This window comes from Rana temporaria, chromosome 2 (assembly GCF_905171775.1).
Source record: "Rana temporaria chromosome 2, aRanTem1.1, whole genome shotgun sequence".
Taxonomy (NCBI): Eukaryota; Metazoa; Chordata; class Amphibia; order Anura; family Ranidae; genus Rana; species Rana temporaria.
In genome coordinates, this window is record NC_053490.1 from 82,290,588 (window position 1) to 82,307,741 (window position 17,154).

The 17,154-nt window shown below is 44.3% G+C and overlaps 1 protein-coding gene across 1 annotated transcript in view; it reads right to left on the minus strand.

Moving 5' to 3' along the window:
• The window catches only part of LOC120929184 (arachidonate 5-lipoxygenase activating protein), an 86,123-nt gene that overhangs the window by 27,854 nt on the left and 41,115 nt on the right, over nt 1-17,154 (minus strand). Inside the window, exon 2 of the mRNA XM_040340460.1 lies at nt 8,560-8,708. Within this exon, the coding sequence (XP_040196394.1) occupies nt 8,560-8,708 (149 nt within the window). The remainder of the gene's footprint in view (nt 1-8,559; nt 8,709-17,154) is intronic.

Genomic DNA, 17,154 nt, shown 5'->3' on the forward strand with positions numbered 1-17,154 from the left:
ACCAGTATGCTGATAGAGGGACCATGTCACCCCTGACCCTCAGCTGTGGGTCCTGTGGAGCCTTGGTGTCAAGGACCAGCATACTATTGGGAAGCCATCCCATATCAATGGTGCTTCCTGGAAGATAGTGAAATAGAGGGCTAACTTGATGAATAGCGCTCTGCACTAATTTGAATACATTGCCAAGATGTCACTTATTATTGCTGGGTGTTGCAGACACTAGCTGCAGGGACCTGCCCAAATCCACCTGTTATTTGTTATATTTCCAATTTTGTTACATTTTTGAAGGATTGTTCTCTTTGTGTTTGCACCACAACATCTTAACAGGAACCTAAGTAGGGACTGCTCCCATGTATCTTTTACCAAGCTGTCACTCCAGCCCCTGACCTTGGAGGATGACGCTTTTTGGAATGTATCATCTTGGGGCTTGGAGCTGTCGAATGGGGATTGCAGCTGCTACCTTGGGATCACCCCTAAATGACTGATAGCATACTGTATGGGTGTCTCTGTTTCAGGTATTCCTATGTAGGCACTGGGCTGTCTGGGGTGGCCATTGTTTAGGATAATCAAAATAAGCTTTATCTGATTTTGTTTGGTGTAAATTATGTGTGAATTTTCAATAAAGGTTGTTCCTGTTTGCACCTAAGCTAGTTTCGCCTAGTTCTCGGCTGCAATTCCCAGCTATAATACCTTGTTCCTGAGTTTCAGCTGTGAGGAGACAGTTCTCTGGCAGGAGTCATCACACTGGGGTTCTGCACTAAAGACTGTCAGTGATTTTGTGAAGATGTGTTACTGTATTGGAAATATTTGTGAGAAGAGCTGCAGTAAAGTGTTAAAATACATTTGAGAGTGGATAATCCTTTATTTGACAATGTGCCTCTGGTTTGGGATGTCATGGGCAGGCCTATGACAGAGAGAAATGTGTCCAAGATGTTGGCTACAAAGACAAAGACAATTATGTGGGTGTTCTATCCAAGAAGCGGGATAAAACTGATAAAGCTTAGCACCAACATCTTCCCAATCCAGGTCCCCTATCATGTCTTTCATTTCTACAATAGGGACTACTTTAAACAGAAGGTTTCTGTTTGTCTCACTTTCTTCACTAATCCAAAAATAAAGGGGTCTATTACTTTTATAAGGATAGTGGGCAGAGCCATGTATATGATTCCTTTAAAGCAGGGGTGTCCAACCTTTTGACCTTCCTGAACCACATTGGAAGCAGACGAATTGTCTTGGGTGACACTGAAAAATAAAATACTATTGTAAAGGGCATCAACCATGTGTACCTTCCTGCACTAATATGACAGCTGCCCCTTTAAGTGTGAATCACACTAAAACTTGAATCAATAAGTAAAGTAAGGCGCTATTCTCGTGTAAAAAAAGGAAAATAGTGTGAACTACAAATTATTTTCTATATTTGTATCAAACCTCCATACAATCCATGCTCAAAATCTAAGTATTACTAATACCATAAAACTACAATCAGAAGTAGGATATGTTATACAAAAAAAAAAAGAAGAAGAAAAAAAAAAGCATAAAAAAAACATGCACTTTAAAAAATGTGTAAATGTGAAATATATCCTAAAGTTATACAATTCTTTAATAAAGTCTAGTGTAGTATTCAATCAATCTTTTAAGTCCTATCCACCATACTGTGCATGAAGGATCTTAAAAAAAATGATTTAGGGCCAGATTATTAAAAGGCTTACGACGGCGCAACGCCATTTGCGCCGTCGTAAGTCCTAATCTGGCCCGGCCTATCTATGCGACTGATTCTTAGAATCAGTTACGCATAGATATCCTTTAGATCTGACAGGCGTAAGGCTCTTACGCTGTCAGATCTTAAATGCAATTTTTTTTCCCGCCGCTAGGTGTCGCCTCGTCGTTTTCCCCGTCGTCTATGCAAATTAGCTATTTACGCGAGATTCCCGAACGTACGCGCGGACGACGCAGTGAATTTACGACGTTTAAGTAAGCGTAAACTTGCCCCTGCTATATGAGGGGCAAGTTTACGAAGGTCCATCGTATGCCATGTTAAGTATGGCGTCGGGTCCGCGTCAGCTTTTTCCGTCGTTTACGTCGTCTTCCTAAGTCGTCCGCGAATACGACTTTACGTCAATGACGCTCACGTCGGCGTCATTGACATTTTCCGTCGTGAGCTGGAGCATGCGCACTGGGCTATTTTTTAGCCCGGCGCATGTGCAGTTCGATCGGCGCGGGGGCGCGCTTAATTTAAATACAAGCCACCCCCTTTGAATTACGCGGCCTTACGCCAGTTACACTACGCCGCCGCAAATTACGGAGCAAGTGCTTGGAGAATACGGCAAATGCACTCACCAGAGCCCTATGGTCTCAAGGACCAATGTAGTCTTTTAATACACCAATATGATCAGATTATACTGATCAAGCTTTCTTTAGCAATATCCACCCACTTCTTCAGTACAGGGAGTTCGAGTTACGAACATCCGACTTGCGAACGACTACTACTTACGAACGGGAGGCTGCGTGGCCACTTTTCGACGGTGGGCACATTCAACTGAACCTTTTCGATGGTGGGCACATTCAACAGGACCTTTTCGATGGCGGACACATTCGGCTGGACCTCTTCGACGGCAGGCACATTCGGCGGAACCTTTTCGACGGCAGGCACATTCGACGTAACCTTTTCGACAGGCAGACACATTCGACTGAACCTTTTCGACGGCAGGCACATTCGACGGGACCTTTTCGACGGCAGGCACATTCAACGGAACCTTTTCGACGGCAGGCACATTCGATGGAACCTTTTTGACGGCAGGCACATTCGACGGAACCTTTTCGACGGCAGGCACATTCAACAGGACCTTTTCGATGGCGGACACATTCGGCTGGACCTCTTCGACGGCAGGCACATTCGGCGGAACCTTTTCGACGGCAGGCACATTCGACGTAACCTTTTCGACAGGCAGACACATTCGACTGAACCTTTTCGACGGCAGGCACATTCGACGGGACCTTTTCGACGGCAGGCACATTCAACGGAACCTTTTCGACGACAGGCACATTCGATGGAACCTTTTCGACGGCAGGCACATTCGACGGAACCTTTTCGACGGCAGGCACATTCGACAGGACATCTGAAAACTATGTATCTGCCATTCTGCACATGCTGTTCCGACTTACAAACATATTCGACTTAAGAACAAACCTACAGTCCCTAACCCGTTCGTAACTCTGGGACTGCCTGTATAAGTATTCTCCAATCAGATGGTTATCACCAATCAACAAAAAGATAAATGACAGGATGATCGTGCAATACCATTTATTAAGATTAATTCCTAAAAGTATCTGAATATAAAATACAACGGGATGTGACGTCACTGGTTAACCAAGACAACAGACAATGACCCAACCTCTATGCATTTCACCGGAAAGGTGTCATCAGGAAGCCTCAGGACGGTTCGCTGCCTGTTGTCTTGGTTAACCAGTGACATCACATCTGGTTGTAGTGTAACGCACACCCGGCTTCAGAAGGTAACGGCAGGGCGGACAATTCCCTGTAGCGGAACTTTGACTGCCAGAGGATATCATACAGGATTATCGAGCTGGTACAGGTATGGGCAACTTTTAAATGTAAGCGCATTTTATATTGAGATACTTTTAGTAATTAATTTTAATAAACGTTATTGCACAATCATTTTATCTTTTTGGTGATTGGGGATAACCATCTGATGGGAGAATACTTATTCTGTAGAAGTCTGCGGATATTGCTGAAGAAAGCTTGATCACTACATCTGATTATATTGGTGTAATAAAAGGCTATATTGGTTCTTGGGACCATAGGGCTCTGGTGAGTGCATTTGCATTATTACACGTGGTGAGCACCTGTTTGTTGGGAAGTGGAGAAATATATATCTTTTGAAGATCCTTCATGCACGGTGGTGGATGGGACTTAAAGATTGAATACTACACTGGACTTTATTAAAGAACTGTATAATTTGGGGATATATTTAAGATTTTTTCTAACATTTTTTGATGTGCAGGTTTTTTATTTTTTAATGCTTTTTTCTTATTTTATTTTTATTTTTTTAATAACAAATTTTACTACTGCGTGTAATAGTTACAGTATATGGTATTAGTAATACTGAGTTTTTAAAGAGGAGTTCCACCCAAATTTGGAACTTCCTCTTAACCCACTCCTCTCCCCCTTACATGCCACATTTGGCATGTAATTTTTTTTGGGGGGGGGGGTGGGGGCTTCAGGAGGAGTGGGACTTCCTGTCCCACTTCCTCCTTCCGGGTAGACGATTAAGCCTAATTGCCTAGGCGATTAAGCTTAATCACCTACAGGAAGGGGCTGCTGTAGGCGATCGCCCAGGATACGTGACAGGTCCTCGGCGATCGCCTGTCCAATCAGACAGCGCCTCGCCGGGCCGCGCCGCTCGCGCATGCGCAGTGCCGCCCGCGCATGCGCAGTGGGTGCTCGGCCGTGAAGCCGAAAGCTGTCACGGCCGGGTGCCCACACTGAGCATGAAGACGCCGGTCGGCGAAGGGGGGCGAGGAGCGGAGCCCCGTCCGGCGCGTCGCTGGAGCCGTGGAGCAGGTAAGTGTCGGTTTATTAAAAGCCAGCAGCTACACTTTTTGTAGCTGCTGACTTTTAATAAACTTACAAAATGGGTGGAAAACCCCTTTAAGCATGGATTCAATGGAGGTTTGATACAACTATAGAAAACACATTATAGTTGTATCAAACGCGCCTTACTTTACTTATTGTTTCATAAAATATACTAACAATAATGATAGCTGATGAGCAGGGAAAGTCAGGCAGATCACAAGTAAACAATCACTGCTATAGGTAATGTACCTATCTGAGTAATAGAACTTATTTTTTTGTAATATTTTGTTTTATAGAAGTAAAAGAGGGCAACATAAAACTAGTGCTAGATTTGACACTGTTTTTGATAAACTAGCACATCAATATCTGGTTTGATGGATGTAGTAGCAATTCTCAATAAATTCTTAAGGTGCTCATCAGTTATTTTGGTTCTAATTTTGCCCTTTGTTTGCTTCATCCTTGAAGATAGTTGCTCACAAAAATAGGTCTTGCCGAAAACTGATGACATGAATAAGCCGTCATTTGAGCTCTGGTCCATTGCAGTAGGCATTCTTCCACACTGCACTGCTTGGCATTCAGCTGCTCTGTTGCAGTGTGAACAGGGCATATAGAAAACAGTTGTTTTCTTTGTTCCCTTGCTGTGACTGACATTAATCTGATGCAGGAAAGCACCAGTCACTGCATCTAGTGTGAACGAAACTTAAAGATCAAGCATTATATCCCGTTATCTTTCCAGGAACTGTCTGCCGATATAACGTAGAGCATCCATAGGCAAGTTTTAGGTGACTCATCTGATTTACTGAAACAACACACTAGTAGTTAAAGCGGGGTTCCAACCACAATTAGCATTTTTTAAATGTATGTCCTTTCATCATGCGTTTTTATAATATAAATCTGGTCACTTACTATTTTACAATCTGCCGCCGCTCCGCATAGTTATTAAAAAAAGATAGTTTATAAAACTATGTCCACACTGTTGTCATTTTGCTTGTGGGCATTGTGAAGCTCACAAGCACTTACTTCCTGGAAGTCTTGGATGGGGAGTCATAATTGGACAGCGCACTGCATCCTGGGAAATTATGACACACATTTCCCAGAAGCATTAGAGGGAGATGATGTCAGGATCCTAGGTGGATCCAAAGGCAGATTTCGTGGGACCACATAGCAACAGGCATTTCCAGATGAGTACATTTTTTTTTCTTTTTTCCTTTTTTAGGTCTAATGAGCACAATAATGAAAAAATATTTTTGGGATGGAAACTCCACTTTAAAGTAGAAATCTCACAAAAGAGTAGTTTGTTTTTGCAGATCATTGTAAGTAAAACAAATAATACAGTTTTCCCCTCATTTTGTACATGTTTTCTCTCCCTGTACTGTGCACATGTGTAGAACTCTGGTTCTGCTCACCTTCCAGTTTTAAAAGAATTTACCAGGTAAATTGCAAAGTATTCTATAATTGGACAAGGTAGAGATTGTGACATCATTGCTCCTCCTCTTCACCTTGTCCATTTAGAGAATGCTTTGTATTCATTGAGAAAATGCAAAAGGTTCCCTGAATGGCACCAGTGCTGAACTATTGTGGTGACTATTCATATGTATAGTGATATGTATGTTTATTAACCAGTCTATTCTATTTTGTGTTTGTGAAAGTTATAGAGTCTACAAATGACGGATATATATTTGAAAAATAATCAATTCCAAAGTACAGTGGAACCTCGGATTACGAGCATATTCCGTTCCAGGAGAATGCTCACAATCCAAAGTGCTCGCATATCAAAGTGAGTTTGCCCATTGAAGTCAATAAAAACGAAAATAATTAGTTGCGCATTGACTTCAAAGGGATGCAATACCGTATGCGGCCAGAGGTGGGGGGCACCGGAGAGCCTCGGAAATGGCCGAAAAGGCCCGAGGACACTTCGGCTGACCTCGGAAAGACTTCCTACCCAAGATTTGCCAAGGTCAGCCGTGCTGTCCTAGAGCCTTTCCATGCATTACCAAAAGGAGCCGATCGGCTGCAATCGGCTTTGCTCCGGGGGCCCCCCCACCTTAGGCCAAAAGCAGTACTGCACACCACTTTGGCCTGAATCATGCTCGTTTTGCGAAACAACATTTGCAATCCAAGTCACGATTTTTTAAAATACAGTGCTCGTACTGCAAAACACTCGTTAACCGCGTTACTCGCAATCCGAGGTTCCACTGTACTGACGGTCTGTCTAATTTCTTGAGGCCCAAGGACAGTACAAATATCCCCAAATGACCCCTCTTTGAAAAGTCAATTTATTAAGTAAGAGACATAGCAAGTTTTTTTGAAGTTGTCATTTTTTTTGTCACAATTTTTGGAAATATGAAGAAATTAAATATTGTATGTTTTTTTCACAATTTTTTTTTTTACATACTGTCATCAGTGCAATTCAGTGTCACACGACTGGTGTGTGTCAGTGATCAGGAATACTGACTGGTGACAGTATGTAAAATAAAAATATATTTTTTTTTATTGAATTTTTAAAACATTTTATCTATTCTTTTACTATCTTTTTTACATACTTTCATTAGAATAGTTCAGTGTTGCAATAGTGACACTCTACTACTCTGGATGGGAGGGGGGGGGGATAAGAGATTTTTTCTTTTTTAAATGATTGCTGGTACAGTTTGGAGCAATCAAGCAATCATTGGTCATGAAAAGGTTTCATTCATAACAGCTTTACTTACTGTTGCTGTGATTGGCTATAGCTAGTCACTTGGTTCAGGGTGCCAGGTACCATGTGATACCTGTGGGCCAATCATAGCATCACTACAGATAGCACGGTTGTTATGAATGAAACTCTTACATAACAGTGGTGAATACAGCCACTTTGAGCTATAATCCTGTGGATTACGGGAACTGTACCCCATTGTGTCTGGTGGACACATTGTTTATGGGAGGGGCACACCAGTGCACATACATTTCTGAGTTTGACCCTGCTGCCAGCTCACAGTAAAAGTACTGTGGGCAGTCCTAAAGTTGTTAAAAAAAATAACTGATTCCCATCTACATTAGCAAGGTAGATGAAGGAATCCTCCCTGCAATGCTTCTGTTTCTGACAGTGAAGACTTCTCCACTGTCAGATTACACCGATCAGTGCTACAGCCAATTGGTTGCAGCCGAAGATCGAACAAACATTTCCCCACAGTCCTGTTCAAGAGAAGCCAATCATTAGATCTAATTCTCTTGAGCAGGAACGGCCATAGATGGATCGAAATTCATATGGTCTCTGCCATCTCGATCCATTTATGACCATCTTAAGAAACATCAGCAAAAACATTGCCTAATCCTGTGACTATAACGCTGCAATGGTGAGCTCAGGGTGAGACAGAATACTTTAAACTCAAACTTTAAGCAGCATCAGTTGGCAGTATCCATCTATTAACCCTGGCTACTTGCTGATCACACAGATGTCTTCAACATTAATACCAGGATAGTATATGGCCATTGTAAGACCACTGCTACAGTACACAACCTATTACAATACTGGACAGTAGTGTCTATTTAACTTAATACTTAGTGTAGTTAAGTGCGTACAGTTATCAATGGTTCAGATCTAATATGAGTAGGATAGAATCTAAGGATATAATCTATAAAAGTCCAATGTTAATGTCAATTCTACCAAGAGGATGCTGAGAACTGCGCTATGGAAGACTGCTGCTTACAACCAACTGTAAGTTACCAATTAGTTATGTACACATAGGGGTTCCCCCATGACAGTGCGCAAAATCTGAAAAGGTGGACATTGCTGAAAGGACACAGCAAAGTGAAAAATAAATGCAGGTAAAAGAAAGGCAATGTGACCTTAAAAAAATGAGGAATACAGTACATGCCATCTATTCTACAGGTTACAGGCACAAATCAATGTATAAAGCAAACGTAAAAATAAATATTTTTTTAAGTTATGTTAGTATGATCTGCTAATTTAGAATTGCTAATCCTACCATTCTGGATAACGCTGATCAAAGTGACGATTGCCAGAAGGACGATTTGTCCCATGATTTCTTGGTCCATGGTGCAGGCAGGAGATGTATCTCTGGTGTCGTGTGCTTCTGACTCTGGAAGGTCGCTGTGCAGAATAGGGATGTGGTATCTAGAAAGAGGAAGTGTTTTTTTTATTACTTATCAGATATCACTTTTGTGATCTAGCAGCCCTTCTACTATATTTACACATACAGAGAATTGCAGCTAGTAATATAAATGTATTTTATTTTTAATCTGGTGATCCAGCCAGTAATGCCTAGTACACACATTAGCCCCTTTGACAGAAGCTGGACGTTCGACCGTCATTTTACTATACACCGGGCGGAAAGATGTTGATGTAGAGAATGCATTAAGGTAAAAAAAAGCGTATATGGTTTATGGCAGGGGTCCTCAAACTTTTTAAACAGGGGGCCGGTTCACTGTCCCTCAGACCGTTAGAGGGCCGGACTATAAAAAAATGAATATGAACAATTTCCTATGCACACTGCACATATGTTATTTTGAGCCCACTCTCACCGTCATTTCAAGCCATCATTGCAAGCCCCCCTCACCACCATTGAAAGCCCCTCACGATCATTGCAACCCTCCCCCTTCATCATTATAAGCCCCTCATTGCAAGCCCCCCCTCACAATCATTAATTGCAAACCGATCATGATCATTGCAAGCCCCCCCACCTCACCATCATCATTACTTCATCATCATCATCATCATCCCCTCATTGCAAGCCCCCCCTCGCCATCATCATTGTAAGCCCCTCATTACAAGCCCCCCCCCTCACAATCATTAATTGCAAACCGATCAAGATCATTGCAAGCCCCCCCAATCATCATCATCATCCCCTCATTGCAACCCCCCTCACCTTTGCAAGCCCCCCTCACCATCATCAACCCCTCATTGCAACCCCCCCTCACCATTGCAAGCCCCTCATTGCAAGCCGCCCCCCCCCACCTTCATCATTACATCATCAGCCCCTTATTGCAAGCCCTCCCCACCACCATCATCATTTCATCATCATCAGCCCCCCCCCAACCATCATCATTTCATCATTATCAGCCCCCCCACCATCATCATCACATCATAATTTCATCATCATCAGCCCCCCCCCCCCCATCATCATCATTACATCATCTTTTCATCATCATCAGCCCCCCCCCCCACCATCATTATCATCATAACATCATAATTTCATCATCATCAGCCCCCCCCATCATCATCATTACATCATCTTTTCATCATCATCAGCCCCCCCCCCCACCATCATTATCATCATAACATCATAATTTCATCATCATCAGCCCCCCCCACCACCATCATCATCATCATCATTACATGATCATTTCATCATCATCAGCCCCCCTCACCATCATAAGCCCCTCACAGCCTTTCTCCTTACTGTGCCACTGCTGTGATCTCCGTGACACAGCAGGATCGCTGTGTTACAACCTGCCGTGTAACCAGCGTTGCCTGTCAGGGTCGGGTGGCCACGGGCCATAGTTTGAGGACCACTGGTTTATGGTAAATATCTCCTAAACCATGTAGGTTTAGGAGATATACTTACAGTACCTACAGGTAAGTCTTAGGCCGCGTACACACGGCCGAGAAACTCGACGGGCAAAACACATCGTTTTGCTCGTCGAGTTCCTTGTTCGGCTGTCAAAAAACTTGTCGAGCCAAATGTTCCCATTGCCCAACGAGGAAATAGAGAACATGCTCTCTTTTTGGCTCGGCGAGTTTCCCGACGGGTTTCTCGGCGAAAAGTGTACACACGAAAACCGGTCGTGTGTACGGGGCCTTACCTGTAGGTACAAGTGGTGTATCTAGGTTTACAACCACTTTAAAGTTTTAAACCTACTTTAACATTTGGTAAACTTCAATCTATTACATTTCTGTTTTGGGGTTTAATATCACTTTAACCACTTCCCTACCTGCCCATAGTCAAATGAAGTCCACAGATGGGATCTCCCATCCTGGGTGGACGTCATATGACGTCCTGGGCTTCCCGGCATCTAGGGGGCGGTGGCACGCACGCGTGCCTGCGGCATCACTCGGGACCCGGTGCGCATGCCCGGCGGCACCAGCGATTGCCCGTGATTACAGCAGGACCATGGATCTGTGTGTGTAAACAGTACAGAGGAACACAGATTGCTCTCCTCCCCTTGTGAGTCCCATCCCCCTACAGTTAAAATCACTCACTAGGGAACATATTTAACCCCTTCTGCGCCCCCTAGTGTTAACCCCATTCCTGACAGTCACATTTACACAGTAATCAGAGTAGTTTTATAGCACTAATCGTTGTATAAATGTGAATGGTCCAAAAATGTGTCAAAAGTGTCCGATATGTCCGTCGCAATGTCACGGTCACAATAAAAATAGATAAAAAAAAAACAGAGATAGCCACCATTACTAGTAAAAAAATAAAAAAAATGCAATAAATCTATCCCCTATTTTGTAGACGCTATAACTTTTGCGCAAACCAATCAATATATGCTTATTGCGATTTTTTTTCACCAAAAATATGTAGACGAATACATATCGCCTAAATAAAATTGTGACATTTATTAAATCAAAAACTAAAAAAAAATGATTTTTTTTTTCAGAAAAACAAACTCTTCTTGTTTTCAGTTTAACAGCATTTTGTATCTAAACTCACTACGTGAAAACCTCTCTTCAGAAAAACAGCCCTTCCTATAAAAGAATACTTATACTTTATGTAGTAGAACAGTATTTGTGGGACCTGGGCCTAGTCATTTCCTTTAAAGAGCTTCTATGCCCCAAAAGTAAAAAAAACTTATTAAATATAAATCACAGAATACTCAGGCGGTTGAGAAACACTGATCTTTGTACACACATCACATTCTATGTATTGCTGTAGAATCCCCTGTAAAGGTGTATTGCCGCGTACACGCGACCGTTTTTCGGGTTCTAAAAAATGACTTTTTTTTTCAACCCAATCATTAAAATGGCCTTGCCTACACATGATTGTGAAAAAAAAATTATCTAGCAAAGCGCGGTGACGTACAACACATACGACGGCACTATAAGGGGAAGTTCCATTCAGATGACGCCACCCTTTGGGCTGCTTTAGCTGATTTTGTGTTAGTAAAAGACGAGTTGCGCTTTTCAGTCTGTTACAGCGTGATGAATGTGCTTACTCCATTAAGAACGGTAGTTCTACCAGAACGAGCGCTTCCTTCTCATAACTTGCTTCTGAGCATGCGCGTTTTTTTCACGTCGTTAAAGCCCACACATGACCATTTTTTACAACCTTAAAAACGACAACGTTAAAAACTTAGTGAAAAAATTGAGTAAGTTCGAAAAAAAAATTGGCCATTTTTTAGAACCCGAAAAATGCTCTGAAGCCCACACACGATCATTTTTTTGATGACATTAAAAAAAACGCCATTTTTTAGAACCCGAAAAAAAGTCGTGTGTACGCGGCATAACATTTGCACATTGCTGGAAGCTGCCATGACTCTGATTCCCTGAGATTCAAGGCATTTTGGAAGACTTAAGAAGATTGAAAAAGATGTGCAGAGATCTTATGGAGCTTTCTACTGTTTAGATCAGGTTTACTACCTGTCAGATGTCATTTACTTTGCATGATTTCAATATGCTGCACTCTACTAATGCTAAACTTTTGCAACATCCGTTTCGGAAAGGATGTATGTGGTCAGCGAAGCTTTGACTTTCCTCATCACAACTGTCTCATGAGGAAGTTTCAAAACCTCAGATCCATTTGTGTAATATCTGGCTTCCTTTGAGCAGGAAGGCATTTTTGGACAGATGATGTATATGTCAGGTTTGTTTGATATTGGCATATAACAGTGGACCTTGTCTGTTAATCCACAAAGAATTTCCACAATAGTTAAAAGCGGACATTCACTCCAAAAAATGATTTTGCATTATAGCCTGTCCTCCAACCCAAAAATGGATTTACTTTTTTTTCTGCATGCTCCAGCCCTCCACCTGTCACTGTAGCCCAGGCAACAATGATCTGTACCCCACCTCTTTGTGGGTGCCCCTGAGATATGGTTGTGCACATGGGGGGTATACTTCACGCGGAGCAATGCCCGGGACCAGGCTGGGACTGTAGTCATGTAAAAAGTTGAACATTAAGGCGTTGAAGGCGGCTTATCCCATGTTGCTACACATTGTACGCCGTCGTATCTTAGTTGCATATTTACGCTGGTCGCTAGGTGGCGCTTCCGTCGATTTACGCGAGGAATATGCAAATTAGGTAGATACGCCGATTCAGAAACGTACGTCCACCCGGCGCATTTTTTTTACGCCGTTTACGTTAGGCTTTTTCCGGCGTAAAGTTACCCCTGCTATTTGAGGCGTATCCTATGTTAAGTATGGACGTCGGGCCAGCATCGAATGCTTAGTTCATAACATATAAAACTGAAAAAATATAACAACCTGTATGTGATTCACAAAGATGTGTACTGATAATCATGTCCCCAGTTGCTTCGGGGACGATCCTGCTGTTGTGTATGTAGCGGGATATCACCCTTTTAATGTGATATAAAAGACTATCATCTGCTGATCCAGAGGATCTCGGCTCCCTCCGGTGGTCAAGTTGTGTTATAGCCACCTGTTTTTTTACTTTTGCATTGAGTACAGGGATAAACAGACTACGTTTCCCAGAGAGCAACTGTACAATCCCAGAATTCTTTGCTCCTCGCACAGCCTTCTGGGGGAGGTAATTTAAGGAAGAGGACGTCCTTGACTCTCTCTCTCTCTGGACCGCCTCTTCAACCCAGGAGGACACTGCCAGAAGTGTCTCCACGGGGAGTAGGCCGCAGCTGAGGCCTACATACGCCCAGGCGGAGCGCCTTTGAAAAGAAGAGACGGAGCCTCTGTCGGAGTGATCAGACGGTCTGAGAACCAGAGACTGCCGGCTAACAGGACTGTGACTGGAGATCGGGGACAGAGTGCCACAGAAGGACAAGGCCTGAACCAGCTGGGTGAGACGGGCACTTGCCTGAGAGTACTGACTGTCTTGCGGGAGGGCGGATTGCTGATATCCCTCTTTGCGGTTTGACTATTCAGGAAACTTTCACCAGTTTACTATTTGCCTTTTGGATTATAAATTGCTCTTTGCGCGCCAACGCATGCCAATGCACACGTGCACGAACTGTTAGTATAAAATTGTATTGAAGTTTGGCCTGGGACGCCAAGCCATACTGATTAGCTATAGCTATAGTATCCAAGGGCTACCTATTTAGTGTTGCATATTGTTGATATTCATCTTATTGCTCGTTGATCGAGTAATTGGTTCTATTACATTGTATAGTATTGTAGAGGGACAGAGAGCTGGGTGAGGCTTGGCAAGGGGGCGTTTCAATGTGTATGTTTTGTTGAAGGGGTCCCCCTTTCTGTGTGCTTACACAGGTCTGTATGACATTGTAGTCTAGCTAACACCTATGTCTTATTATTGTTACTGATCCTGCAGGGATCTGCAGATATTTTATCACTGTTTTACTCATGTTCCTTTGTTTCCATCTCAAGTAAAGTATTACTTTGGTTATCTTGAAGTCTGTGTGCGGCCTATCTTTCATACTGTAGGATCCCTTCCATTTAAGGTAACCTTTAATTTGCATACTCTGTTGTAGTGTAATAGGATATTGTGTTTCCCCTTAAGTTACTGGGGTCCACAACTCCCATATTACCAGTTGTGTCAATGGAGAGTTTGAGACACTTTAAGGGGTTGATCACAGAGCATAGACCCAAAACAAACCAGCAGCTTCTTCTGAAGGTAGTGCTACATGTATATGGTACGGGCCGCTGATGCATTGGGTGAGGTTGTTGGGATCAGAGGCGTACTAAGTGGGGGGCGAGGGGGGCGGGCCGCACCGGGTGCCACACGCTGGGAGGGGTGTCAGGCCGGCGCCCCCCCTCCGACTGGAGCGGAGGCATCAGGCTGGTTTAGGCAGCGCAGCGGCAGGCGCCCCCCTCCGCAACTGAAGCGGAGATAGTGAGGCAGATTTAGGCAGCTGCAGGCACCAACCCCCGCTCCCCTCCGCGACGGAAGCGGAGACAGTGAGGCTGAGCTGGCGCCGCGGGTTGAGGCAGCGGCGCGTGATGACAGAAGTAGGTAGTGGCTCGCTTTGAGGGGGTGTGAGCTGCACCTGAGTGACACCCGTCGGATCCCGCCCTTGCTTCCTTGGTCGTGGCTCTGATCAGTCTCGGCCAGGGCTGGACTCGAGCAGTGTAAAGACGCCTCCCCCTCCTCCTGCATGTCTACACAGGGGGAGGGGACCAGACCAGTCTGTGCATGTCTGTCTGTGCATGTCCCGATCATGAGGTACATTATGGTACTACTGAATGGGGGGAATCTGTCCTTAAGGGGGGGGAATCTGTCCTGACGGGGGGAGCTTGTACTGAAAGGGGGAGGGGGAATCTGTACTGAATGGTGGGGGGGATGTGTATTGAATGGGAGGGGGGGAGCTGTACTGAATAGGGGGGATCTGTACTGTAGGGGGGTGGGTCTGCACTGAATGGGGGGGTGTCTGCACTGTAGGGGGGTCTGTGTAACATGCAGGGGGTCCATAACTGTTAGGGGGGTGTCTGCGTAATATACAGGCGTCCAGAGCTGTGGGGGGGGGGGGGCTGTGTAATGTAAAGGGGCCCAGGGGTGCAGGGTGCTGTGTAATGTAAAGGGGTCCAGAGGTGCAAGGTACTGTGTAATGTAAAGGGGTCCAGAGGTGCAAGGTACTGTGTAATGTAAAGGGATCCAGAGGTGCAAGGTACTGTGTAATGTAAAGGGGTCCAGAGGTGTAGGGTGCTGTGTAATGTAAAAGGGTCTAGAGGTGCAGGGTGCTGTGTAATGTAAAAGGGTCCAGAGGTGTAGGGTGCTGTTTAATGTAAAGGGGTCCAGAGGTGTAGGGTGCTGTGTAATGTAAAGGGGTCCAGAGGTGCGGGGTGCTGTGTAATGTAAAGGGGTCCAGGGTGCTGTGTAATGTAAAGGGGCCCAGGGGTGCAAGGTACTGTGTAATGTAAAGGGGTCCAGAGGTGCAGGGTGCTGTGTAATGTAAAAGGGTCTAGAGGTGCAGGGTGCTGTGTAATGTAAAAGGGTCTAGAGGTGTAGGGTGCTGTGTAATGTAAAAGGGTCTAGAGGTGCAGGGTGCTGTGTAATGTAAAAGGGTCCAGAGGTGTAGGGTGCTGTTTAATGTAAAGGGGTCCAGAGGTGTAGGGTGCTGTGTAATGTAAAGGGGTCCAGAGGTGTAGGGTGCTGTGTAATGTAAAATGGTCTAGAGGTGTAGGGTGCTGTTTAATGTAAAAGGGTCTAGAGGTGCGGGGTGCTGTGTAATGTTAATGTAAAGGGGTCCAGAGGTGCAGTTGTGGAGAGGGGTACACAGTAGTGACAAAGAGATATTTAAGGATGCAGAGGTGTGCAGGGGACACATTGGGACATTACATTATTACATTTTAAGGTGGGGGGGTGCCAGATTTAGGATCCGCCCCGGGTGCCAAATGCTCTAGGTACGCCCCTGGTTGGGATGATTGGGTGTGTGTGGGTTTGTGCTCAGCTAAGTGAGTATTTGTGGTAAGCTCCCCTCTTAACCCTTTATTAAGAAGCTGAATCAGTAAGGGTTCCAGCAATTGTTTTTGGTCTTCTGACATCCGGCGTATTTTCTTGACAGTAAATCCACCTAGGTCAGGGGTGTCCAAACTTTTTTTAAAGAGGGCCAGATTTGATGAAGTGAACATGCGTGAGGGCCGACCATTTTTGCCTGACATTCTTTGAACCATTAAAATTTGGTCTAAGTATGTTTGTCCGAGCACCAATACACTGCCCAACAAGAATTCTCCTGCCTTTGTGGCTGTGTGTGGTGAAGAGTTGAGCTTGGGCGTGTTATTTGTATCTATCTAGATATCTATATAGATATATATATTTTGTGACCCCAGTGAATCCCTGAGCGCCGCTCAACACTAAGGATGAGCTCAAGAGTGTTATTTTTATGTATACCTTATTTATTGGCGTATAAAACTTTAAGAGGGAAGTTTCAGGGGGAAAAAAAATGTTTTAAATAAAGAACTGTGAAGCAAAAAAAAGGGTCAGTGCCCATCAATGCAGCCTCCCCATTGCCATGAATGCAGCCTCCCCATTGCCATGAATGCAGCCTCCCCATTGCCATGAATGCAGCCTCCTCATTGCCATGAATGCAGCCTCCCCATTGCTATGAATGAAGCCTGATCCATGCCTATTTGCAGCCTCGGAGGGGACAGGGAGGGGCGGGACGAGCGCTAACAGATTACATGCAGGAGAATATCCTGTTTTCTCGGCGGCCTCTTTAATATCAAGTCCTGCCTTCTATGATAGACAGAACAGTCGTCCAATGGCAAGCTCAGGAGACAGAACTTCCTAGTACAGATGCGCTTTTTATGCCCCCTCCCTGTCCCCTCTGAGGTAGTGCCAATAAATACAGTATATATCTTTAGTAGCCCAGGGGCCGCAAAAGATATATATATCCAAATTACCAGGGGGGCCACATTAAACCGGAACAAGGGCCACATTCGGCCCACGGGCCGGACTTTGGACATGCCTGAC